Source organism: Squalius cephalus (assembly GCF_949319135.1).
Source record: "Squalius cephalus genome assembly, chromosome: 22".
In the NCBI taxonomy this organism is placed as follows: Eukaryota; Metazoa; Chordata; class Actinopteri; order Cypriniformes; family Leuciscidae; genus Squalius; species Squalius cephalus.
In genome coordinates, this window is record NC_137143.1 from 14,749,304 (window position 1) to 14,760,988 (window position 11,685).

The 11,685-nt window shown below is 39.0% G+C and overlaps 1 protein-coding gene across 3 annotated transcripts; it reads right to left on the reverse strand.

Moving 5' to 3' along the window:
• Nucleotides 1-227: 227 nt before the first annotated feature.
• plppr3b (phospholipid phosphatase related 3b) lies at nt 228-10,493 on the reverse strand. Of its 3 annotated transcripts, XM_079857413.1 has the most exons (9): nt 10,020-10,493; nt 9,048-9,107; nt 7,549-7,652; nt 6,957-7,142; nt 6,529-6,658; nt 5,616-5,811; nt 5,337-5,394; nt 4,660-4,833; nt 228-2,684 (listed from the first exon to the last, which is right to left on the reverse strand). In XM_079857413.1, the coding sequence occupies exons 3-9, from the start codon at nt 7,627-7,629 to the stop codon at nt 1,416-1,418; spliced, it is 2,094 nt and encodes a 697-aa protein (XP_079713539.1). In that variant the 5' UTR covers nt 7,630-7,652; nt 9,048-9,107; nt 10,020-10,493; the 3' UTR covers nt 228-1,415. The 3 variants fall into 3 exon arrangements, with proteins under 3 accessions (XP_079713539.1, XP_079713540.1, XP_079713538.1); XM_079857414.1 differs by lacking the exon at nt 9,048-9,107; XM_079857412.1 differs by lacking the exons at nt 9,048-9,107; nt 10,020-10,493 and having other exon boundaries at nt 7,549-7,919.
• Nucleotides 10,494-11,685: the final 1,192 nt, after the last annotated feature.

Sequence of the window (11,685 nt, forward strand, 5' to 3'; positions counted from 1 at the left end):
GACTATGTAGCCAGTAAACAGCCTTCCTGTGATTTTTAATTGTTTATAAGTAATGTTTATAAACCAAACGGCACAGAATTGCTTACCTTTCATGTACATCATGGCCTAATTGGTTCAAAATCTTAATCTCCAGCACTATCCTGCTGTAGGCCGCCAGATTTACACTTTATAATTTGAAGAAAAGATTTGCAGTGCATTACAAATGACAAACATTGTAATTTACTGCAGCTTTTTTTATTTTTGTCATTTATGTTGTCTTTTATCAGAAACTGCATCAACTGCATGAAGCATCCATTAAGGACAACCATCTACAGAGATCCAGGAGTACCTCAGAGCACCGGAAAGAGAGAGCTGATACACACAGAATTCAACCTGCAGTGACAGCTGCACATGTACATTATAACAGATTGGAATTCTTTACTGACAAGGCTTCACTTCCACCTTGACGACACTCACATAACATGCATCAAGTTCATTTAGAGGAGAACCTCTGGGAAACAGCATGACAAGGAGATCGCTAACTATTACATATAAATCCCAGAGAGTTTGTAGAAATAATTTTTGTGATTTACAGCAAAAAAAAAAAGAAAAGAAAAAATTTCTTTTGGGGAAAAAATTCTCATTGTGACATACAATGTGGGACTTGCAGTAACTTCTTCATGTGTACTCCATTAAGCTGTAAGGTAAATGATGAATTTTAAAAAATACTTTCCTTATAGTCCAGTTCAGTCTAATATTCCTTTGGAATACCTGACATACCATTTCACCTCACTTATTAACACACAAAGACATGAAGTAATTCATAAGTGCTTATTCAAAGTGCTTCCATATTTCCACTGCTTTTTCACAGAATGTTTTTAGTACATTTGCAAAGTGACCAGAACGCAGTATCAGCAATTATAGTCAGATGCAGAATGAAGGACATTACCTTTTTACAAAGCAATTATCATTCATAAAGAGCCAACAAAACACTTTAACTTGGTTTTCACCATGAAGGTTACAAGGCAATATTTTGTTTTGTTTTTTCATTTTACAACATACACTAAACAATCGTGCATAAACACATATACACATAAATTCAACTTGACATCTCAGTCACACGTTTATGTAAGTCAAGTATGAACAAAAAGAGCAGCAATATAAATAAACCCGAATCTGCCTTGTAGGAATTTAAGAATATAAAGATAATGTAATACAATAAAGCTGAGAGGAATTTTTATGATGAATTTTTATAGTTTGGTTTACCCTCAGAGGGTAAAACCATTGTGCTCTTAAGTCGTCAGAAGCAGCATCTCCTGAAAGCTCTCCTATAAGCTCCACTGACTCAAAGTGTAGTGAATCCGGTCATTCAGATATTCCTCATAGAATCAAGTAAATCATTTAAAACTAAAAGACAAAAAAGTGTTAGCACATGGTCACTCTTTGAAATGCCTGCCGCTTTGTAGCTTTCTGTAGTAGTTTTCCTGTTCAGTGTGGTTCTGATTGCCCTCTCTGTCCAGCAAAACTAGAGGGGTCTTGCGGCGCAGACTGCGACCTTCTGAGATTTGACCCACAGGTGGGAGTTGAGGGGGAAGTGGTGGCTGGGGAGGTTGAGGGAGCTGGGGCGGCCCGTGGTCAGCCTCACTGGCAGAAGAACAAGGAGAGCTGCTCCTGACATGGCGGTAACTGCGGGAACTCTCACGGTTGAGGTTTTTGAGCTCGTATGACTCTGCCATGTTTCCATCACAAGATCCTCTCCACTCCCATGGGTTATTTGGATTTGAGGTCATACGAACTACAGGGTGGTGGGGGGCATGGGCATCAACGGTGATGATGCCTGAACCGCTGTCGCGTTCCGAGCGATTGGGTGATGATTCTGTGCCCGTGATAGATGAGGTACCAGAGGAGGATGAAGTCTCAGAGGATTTTGCTGATCCAGACAGGAGTCCCTGTTGCTTTGACATGGCAATGACCTGCATGATCCGAGGCTGATTTCCTCCCTTGATAACTGGAATATTAGCACCACTTTTCTCAGTGATGGACAACCATTTGGCTCGAGTGCTGGCGCTTTTAGGGGATACAGGCGGGGGAACTGGCTGCCCAGGGGGACGAGGGGGCATCACTACTCTTGCACCTGCAGGTGGGTTAGCTGGTTTGGTAGTTTGTGGAACAGACGAATAATTTGAAGAATGGACACTGTCCTCCTCTGTGGTTGTGTCGTCACCACCGTCTGAGCCCTGCTCGCTGGTGTCCTCATCGGGCAAGCTGCCACCTCGCATCTCCATTGACTTTTGCTTCCATTCAGATACTAATTGCTGTGACCGCATGGGGTCCATTGGTACAGGTACAGGTACTGTCACCAGACGCCTTGTTGGCTCCTCTGGAGCTGTAGCACGGGGTAATGTGTTGCTGAAGGTTACCATGGTCTCCTTACCCATTGGGCTGCGAGGTGCCAGAAGCTCCACGTCCACACTGGCCCTCTTTAAGCTTCCCAACGAGGTTTTCTCTCGCTGTACAGGACGGTTCAACCCATCTAGAGATGCTGGTGATGTGATTTCCTCATTGCTCTCAGAGGCATGGCCCTTGTTATAGACAGAGTCATGACCTCGCTGGGCCAGAGCCCTCAAAGCATCCTTCTGCAGAGGAGGGGGTTGAGGGATGACAGTGTCCTCAGGAGATTTGAAGTTGGCAACAGCATGGAAAGCCTGGAATAAAATGGAATGGATCCATAATTCTAATTGGCAAAATCACAGCCACTCATTTGGTTAATGCTTTTATCCAAAGTGACTTAGATTGCATTAATACCCCATTTCTGCATTCCTTTTGTATCAAAATGGCTTTGTGCCATGCTCTACTGTAGGTGTAGTCAACCCTACTTCTAGAGGGCTACCTTCCTGCAAACTTCAGTTTCAATCCTGCATCAACACTCATGCATGTCATTTCTAAGTAATCATGAACACCTTGGTTACCAGCTGTATTGATTAGGGTTGTAGCTGAACTCTGCAGGATGGTAACCCTCCAGGAACAGGATAGGCTACCCTTACTGTTTAAGCTACAGCAGGTGTTTTCAAACCATTCTTGAAGCCTACCCAGCACTGCACATTTTGGGTGTCACCCTTATGTAACCTGGCTGAATTAACTCATCAGCTGATTACTTGAGTACTCTATGACACTCGAGCCCTCAAGAGAGCAGCCAGAAAAATAGAGAGCATTTTGTGGAAAGCATTTTGTGGAAAGAGCATGGTTGCTTAAAGACAGGCCTTAAAAACTGCTAGATCTGATTATTTTTCGACCCTCTTAGAAGAAAACAAATACAACCCTAGGTTTTTATTTGATACAGTGGCTAAATTAACAAGAAATAAAGCTTCAACCCCATGTTGTTTCCAGACAGCACAGCAGTAATGACTTTATGAACTTCTTAGTTAGTTCATGCATTCATGACCTAAAGGCTAGATTATTGTAATGCTCTAATGAGGGGTTGCCCTGAATGCTTAATAAACAAACTCAAGCTGGTCCAAAATGCAGCAGCTAGAGATCTTACTAGAACCCGGAAGTATGACCATATTAGCCCGGTTCTGTCAACACTGCATTGGCTCCCTGTTAAACATTGTATAAATTTTAAAATCTTGCTAATTACTTACAAAGCACTAAATGGTTTAGCTCCCCAGTACTAGAGTGAGCTCTTAACGCAATATAGTCCTTCACGTTTATTGTGATTTTAAAATTCTGGCCAGTTGATAATAACTAGAATTTCAAAATAAACTGCTGGCAGTAGCCTAGATCCATTTCCTATTTAGCACCTAAACTCTGGAACAGTCTTCCTAGTGTTGTCCAGGAAGCAGATGTGCACCAAAATGTGCAGTGTTGGGGAGGCTCCGAGAACAGTTTGAAAACCTATCCAGAAATTTGATTTAGCCAAGTAGGATCAATGTGTTCCTGGGTCAATGTTCAATCAACGTCTCCATCAAAAGGTGTTCCTGTATAGCCACTCGGCAGCCATATTTGCAACACCTCCAGGCAGCTATTTCGGGGCATCCAAGACCAAGTCCTATCTATTTAAATGGGGGAATCCTAAAATCTCAAAAACTGTTTGCAGAACTCACCAATAAATAACATATTTCAAATAAGCAACAAAATCTGACAAGAACTGTCTCATAAATGTTGTTTCTTATGCCCAAATAGCGTTAAAAAAGCTTACTTTACAGGCTAGACCAGCCAATACACAAGTCCTAAGCGCGAGTCTCAGGTTTCTATGGAAACTTGAGCTTCTAACGGCAGCTGCAGTGACGTAATGACTTTACCAATCAGCAATTGTCTCTTTTACTTAGAAGGCAATACATGTACAATGTATTGCTTGAATGCAATTTAAGTTGCATCCTTTTTTAGGATTAACAAATGTCAAATGTAAACTGCCATAGCCCTAATCCTGAGGGAACAGATAGTTTGCTGAATGTTGTTGAAGTCCCTATCTCCAGGTTTTGCCCAACCCAAAACACTAAAATCTAATTAATTGGCTGTAATGTTGCGCCAGAACCAACAAGGATTTTGATGCAGGAACATGTTCTACATGGGTAAAACACATTAAGCTCATTAGCAACATGGCATGACATTACATGGGGGATGGCTGTCCAAAAACACTACACCACTGATACAACAGACATCAGAAAACCAATCACTCACCAGGTACGCAGCAATACCAGCGCCAATACAGAACCCAACATACACATCGATGGGGTGACTGCGGTACTGGGTAATCTGAGTGAGTCCCGTCAATGCAGCCGCAATGGCAAAGGCAAACACCAGAACGGGTTTGAGCAGCTTGGTGCTATCTGAGATTGTTGAGTTGAAGTACATCTAGAAGAGTAGAGAGCAGCAGAGGTCTCCAGCTGTCATGTGCAAATTAATAACAAGCTGGCTTACAGCTTCTGACAGTCTGACAAGCGCAAGGTGGGAAGAAGTAACAACTTATCTCCATGTCTGTCGCTTGAAGTGGATCCTGCTAAGTACCAAGAAATGTGAAGTGCTTACTTATAATTAGACTTTCACTAATCTAGCGAACATAATGCAACTGAGCATATTAAATCAACCCTTAAATGTCTTAAAAACTTGAGCAGTGTTGAAATCTATCACATGTGTCAGTGCATGTGCCGTGTCTTTTCTATGCACATCTAAAGTACAATTCAATATTATTTTGGTTGTTCATTATTTCTATCTACAGGACAATCACTTTAAACTGTACTAAATACTCTCTTTTAAATACTTTTTTAGGAATGTACAGCCTATTAGGTTTATATACAAACAGTATTTGCAGTAAACATTGAGTAAACACACATTAACACTGTGTCGAAGAGACTTACTGAAATATAAACCGCAGCAAAGGAAGAGAGGGTTGCATGCTGGGAAGGGAAGGTTTTCCTGTCACAAAGGAAAGCAAACATCTAGAGTAAGCCTACACAAGATATGCAGCAGAAGTCAATGTTAAATGTCAAGATTTAAAAAAAAGGGGGGAGATTGTGGAGTGCTCTACAGGAAGAAAATCACAAAAGGTAAAAAGAAAATGGTGATTGTACAAGGTTGAAGTTAATCACAGTTAATCACATAATTAGATGTAATTTTGTAGCAAAACACTCAATTACCTGGCCGATACAATAGCATGCTGATCCTGGCCAGAGCAAATGTCTTTGGTGATGTAAGGGTTCTTGTCACAGGATACACCTGGGACAGTGTAATTGGGTTTGCATACTGTGAGAAAGAATGGTGTGTGGTAGCCAGTGGCTAGCTGGATGACATCAGTAACCAGTGCTGTTGCACAAAGTCCAAACACATGAACACCTACAAGGAGAGACAGATCATGAGGAATACAACAATGATGATTCATTTCATCAGGTCCATGTAACACTCTGTGCATGACTCATGTTACATAATATTCATCTGCATCAGTCCTATTCGGATTTCACAAGTTCACACTTACAAATAATTAGATAGAGTAAAAGAGTATGCGTATTTGGCGCATGCTGTCCGGGGGAGCGCTCCGAGCTCGGAATGTGGCCTGAAACCTAGATTATCTGGGATAGGAACCAGCTGAGAGTGAGGAGTCGGGTGACGAAGGGATAAAGTAAAGTAAAGACTGTCGAGGAACGGAGGTGAGTCGGCTATATATATATATATATATATAGGCCTCCAATCATTCTGATTAGAATGTGCTCCTCCTGAACTTTGTTAATAAAACATCATTTCATTTCACACATTGGAAAAATTGTAAGGATTTTTCTAGATTTCTAGTAATTTCTTTCAATAAAAATGCAATATCAGTATATGTTTACAACACAACTCCTTTCAGATTCCTGAGTCACAAAATGCAGTTAAAAAGAATACATTTACTTTTAAAATTATAAAAATGACAGTGTAAAGCAACTGGAGACCAGGATTACACTGTAAATCCACACTAAAATTCTTAGCTCACAGCCCTCAGATTCAGCCAATTTTAGCATACAACACATTACTTTTTGCAATACAAAATTGCCTCACAATGAAAAGATAGTTACATACCAACAAAACGAACAGTTCTCCGCAGGAAAGAGTTAAAATTACATCCACCAGCATTGATGCTTCCCTCAATCCCTGGACGGACCTTCAGTTTGGACTGCATACAATACAGCAGACCTTCACCCATCATGATCTGAACACAACAAGAATTATATGATCGTTAATCCAAATTTTTACTTTGGCCTATTTAAATATAATTTGAGGATAGTTAAATATAGTACACTTATTTCAGATATTAAATGTAGAGAAATATAACTTAAACCTAAGGTTGTGTCTTTTCTCTGGAGAAGCAAGTTAATACGTTTAAGGTAAATAATTTTATTTTCTTTGGAACAATGTGCACAAGTTGACGTTAATAACCCTGACTAGTTAGGTCACAAATGTTAGAAATATTTAAATACAATAAGTTGTCATGATTGCTATGATCTCACAGAGGCAGCAGGGCCAGCAAATGCCAGACTCAGGAGCATGAGTAGAGGGATGAGCTCATCGCCGCTGTCCACGTAGGGCATGCTGAGTGAACGGTCATGGCAGCGGAATCCCACCAGCGCTGGCTGGAGCACATCCGTCAGTTCCAGGAAGTACAGTGAAACCATGGAGGACGCCACAATGGGTAGCTGTTTTCTCAGGGGAGGGAGAGTATGTGTAATTACATGGTAGTTACTAATTTATTACAATGTAATAAATGCAAGAGCCTTTTTCAATTTTAAAATGTACTAAAATGCCTACAAACAGATATTAAAGATTGATAATACACAAACATAACATCAGAACACAGTTGAATTACTGTAGAGCGACTGTGGCAGATGGCTGTTAAATGTCAACACAGAGTACTGTACTCCAGGGCTGACAGTGTGTTGAAAGGTATACACACTAACGCACTCAAACTGACTGCTATTATGCATTTTCAATTATGTCTTCAATGAAAATGAGGAGCCAGTTATTTGGAGTGCGTAATGTAATCACCTGAGACATTAATTGCTCTACTGAAGTATTAAATGGGTAATAATTGATGGCACGTACCTCTACAAAATAGAAGCAGGGTAGCAGCGTCAAACTGTCTTTGGGTGGTTTCTTCTTAAGTTTTTCACGTGCAGTCATCATGGTGGTGGTCTTCTGAAGTTATTCTGTCAACACATGAGTTCATTTAAAGGACCCCAAGGCTTGACAAGTGCAGTTTATTTACTGCACATCATAGCCGTAAACGATGATTTGCTAATTACTAATGCTAATCAGTAGGCGGTATTAGGGAGTGCCACATATTTATTCTAGAGAGCATTTGATTGGACAAAAATGTGGATGTGTGTAATGTGGATGTGAGTGTAACATAAGAAATAAATGCTTAATAGCTTCTTAAATATGTATAGCTGCTCACATTTTTTAATTTCAATATAGCATGTAAAGCATATAAAGATATTACACACATGGACTAACATAATAGACCTTATGCGCCAGAGAAACAAGTGCACAGCCATATTTAGAGTTTTGTTTTTGAATTTCTGTTTCTGTGATAGATCTGTATATTTCTATAACTTCGCTGTTGAAGAGTAATTACCTGGTGAAGTGGATTTACTTATTGTAGAGTTAACTTAAGTTATCATGAGCAGTGTAATGTTTTAAGTGCAGCGGATGTCATAAGATATATCAGAAGACTGGGAAGATTTTAAAATGAGCGGATCATTCATAAATCTGTAAGATCTTACCTTCATGCTATGACAATGCAAAACGGAAGACAGAACACAACGAACACAGTGCCCAAAAGGGGCGGGGCTACATAAGATCTATATAAGCAGGCCTATATATATCAAAATGTACTTCAAAGGGCATTTTCATTTGATTTAAGATTGAAAATGCATTTTCAAACTTAAATCAAGTTTGGGTAAATTAATACTATTTTTTTTTTACATAGCCTATATTTTGCACAATAGAAATATATTAAGATTGATAATATCCCCCCATAAAATCCAAGAAATTTATGAGGAAATAAATATTTGGCCTGTAATATATTTGAGTATTTAATTATATTTTGAAATATAAATGTGTGAGCATTGGTTATATCCACTGGAAAAGGCATGCACAAAAATGTTCAAATTATTATTTTCTCATCTGAAACAGAATGAAGCCCTCCTGAATAAATGGATAGCAGACTGTGTGCCTGAGGAAAATAAATATTAAATAAACAGCTTCTCTCTGAATATTCTCAAAAGAGCATAATGAACAAATGTTGATGTGGGCTATTGTTTGAGCAGGCATTGAGAGAATAGTGTTCCGTGCCAAATCAACAGTGACTAAACAAGGCACTTGTCCTGAAGACACTCTCCCAACTCTCGAGTGGGAGTGAGCGAGGCTCTGCTGAAATTAGCAGGAAGCCTGTTTTCAAGAGTGGGAGCTCTGTTTATCTCGATGAGCCGCATGTCTCACAGGCAAAAGATTTCTGAGTGTGTGTGTGGGACTTTTAAGGAAGAATCCATAGGCACTAAGTTCTCTCCAAAAATACTGTGTTTGTGCTCACACATACTCACAGTGAGAGGCTTTGACTGCAGAGAAAGGAAATTAAACTTGACTGGGTTTCTCACACAAATCTGTGGGGTAAAGTGAGGTTAAAGAGTGAGCTGTGCAACACTGCTACTTTTTGACCCTGGTTTGTCCGCAAGAACCCAAGCAAAATGTATCCACAACACTGCAGAACAATAGTTTGGTCAATAAAGATTTGGAGCAACGTCAACCAGTCAAGGCGAAATCATTATACACTTGAAGTGAAGAGACCCAGGAAAAATCAATAATGAAATCAGATAAGAACGAGCTCAGTCTCGCTAATGTCCTCACATTATGAGAAAAGTCACTGATGATGATTTCAATTACACTGGAAATTTAGACTGACAATCACATGTAACACCTTGTTGTTCACAGAATAGAAATTCAATATAGTATAATATATGTATTGTATATAGCCTACATATATATTATAGGCTATATATATAATGATTGTCACGAATAGTGAATTACAGCTAGTAAGCCTAATTAAATAGTGAGTAGTGCAATAGTGAATTAAATGGCAAGATTTTTTAATCACTCAGGAATTTATCAGGTGTAGGTTCAATGATCAGGTGTCAGTTGAACTGAAACCTTGCGAGAATCGTTGCACATAACGGCTACTGAATGACCTGCAGTCGATATCAGTATCATATATGTTTACATGCATTTGCCTGCCTAAATAATTTTGATTCATACTATAAAGTGAGACCGAGATTGTGTTTGTTATGTAAAACTGCCGTACAGCAGCGTCACTGCGACACCCTCAGTTATCATTTATCGAAATAATAGGCTACTGCATCTCCACTGGACGCGACGCGACCGTACCCGCACGCGTTTTCTCCCACATCTAATTATAATGGCAGCGTTCTTGTCGCGTCGCGTCGGGAGTACGTGTTGTTTATTCAGACAGATCTGCTGCTGTTCTTCATGCAGGTAAAAATTTGAGGAAAAAATCTCACCTTGACTGCGAAAAGAGACGATTGTCTGAAAGAAAGATATCCTGAGTGAAAAAAAAAAAAAAAATCCCAGCTTATTCCTTCTTCACGAGGTTATACTGCGGCTCTTTCAGTTCATATTCCTCTTTCTGCTCACGTTTTCCACGGAGCAATCACGAACTCCTGTTATATGACTGCCTTCTGGAGCCAACCACAATATTCCTCAACTCACTTGAGCTGCTGTTCTGACATCCAACTGACATCCAATATCTGAGGGGCTTCAGTAGCAGAGGGACCCCACTATTAGAGATAGGCTAACAATGATTTGTCAGTGCTGCATAAAGCTGCTGCATCAATTGATTTTACTATAAAATCGGTCCATCATCAGCAGTCATCAGGTGTGGCAGCATTCCTGAGCATCTGTTGTGATCTCCTCTAGCAGTGGTAACATGGTAACATGCTATTGCACAGGTAACGTGTTTAGAACAGGGTGGAGTGGAGATGGTATGGACTGGTTTATTGGACAACTTATGTCTTGATGCAGAATGAAAACACACATGAACACCCTATCATGATGTCCTGTTTGCTGTAGTCTTACAAACGGTTTCCCTTTTAGCCGTGTTAGGGACCACAGAATAAGTCAAATTACAATTAGCCTATGTGGATTGCATGTGTTTATGAATATGGATTTAAGAATGTAAGACACAAATCTGTTATAGTGCATTTATTTGCAATTTTGCATTATAGTTTTCATTTTCATGCATTCATTTTATATGCATTATAGTTCAGAGGTGACTCAGTAAAATACATGTGATTCATGCAGTATTTATTTTGCCAATATAAATAATGTGATTATATTAAAACCTGCGGACCCCCATATAAAAAGCCAAATTGTCTTGGTAACATTTAATTTGTATCTTTCATTAATAACATTAACAAACACTTTCCTCAATAACACCTATCATACATTTATAAATACATTTTAATATAGAAGATACACCATTCTAATGTTTGGGGTTGGTAAGATTTAAATATATATATATATTGAAAAAAGTCTCTTATTCTCACCAAGGATGCATTTATTTCATCAAAATACAGGAAAAACAGTGATATTGTGGAAAACTTTTCCAATTTAATATAACTTTTCTGTTCAAATATTCTAAAAAATAATTTATTCCTGTGATGGCAAAGCTTATTTTTCAGCATCATTACTCCAGTCTTCAGTGTCAAATGATCCTTCAGAAATCATTCTAATATGCTGATTTGGTGCTTAAGAAACATTTATTATTATCAATGTTGAAAACAGTTTTGCTGCTTAGTATTTTTGTGGATTTTTTTTCAAGATTTTTTGATGAATGGAAAGCTCAAAATAAAATCATTTATTTGAAATGGAATTTTTTTGTAACATTATAAATGTTTTTACTGTCACTTTTGATCAATTTAATGCCTCCTTGCTGAATACAATACTGAATAATATTGATTTCTTAAAAAAAAAAAACCTCAAGAAAAACTCTCTATACTTTGTTATTAAATTACCTTTAGGGCATCAGTGATTTTGAGATGAATTTTCTTTGCTTGCTTCCAGATGGTCTGAATATTGGGAAAATCTCTGGTTGCATTGAGGAAAAAGTGTGAACCCCCAGCAAGCTGCTGCCACTGAAGGCTTGGAGAGATGCCCGATGGCCCTCTG

Bases quoted from the DNA above. Each gene is read 5' to 3' on its own strand.
- plppr3b (XM_079857414.1), bottom strand. From the start codon at position 7,629: ATGATGACTGCACGTGAAAAACTTAAGAAGAAACCACCCAAAGACAGT. The intron at 6,659-6,956 runs GTGAGATCATAG...TGTTGTGTTCAG, and splicing joins TTGCTGGCCCTGCTGCCTCT to ATCATGATGGGTGAAGGTCT. The intron at 4,834-5,336 runs GTAAGTCTCTTC...CTACTCTTCTAG, and splicing joins TTGCTGCGGTTTATATTTCA to ATGTACTTCAACTCAACAAT.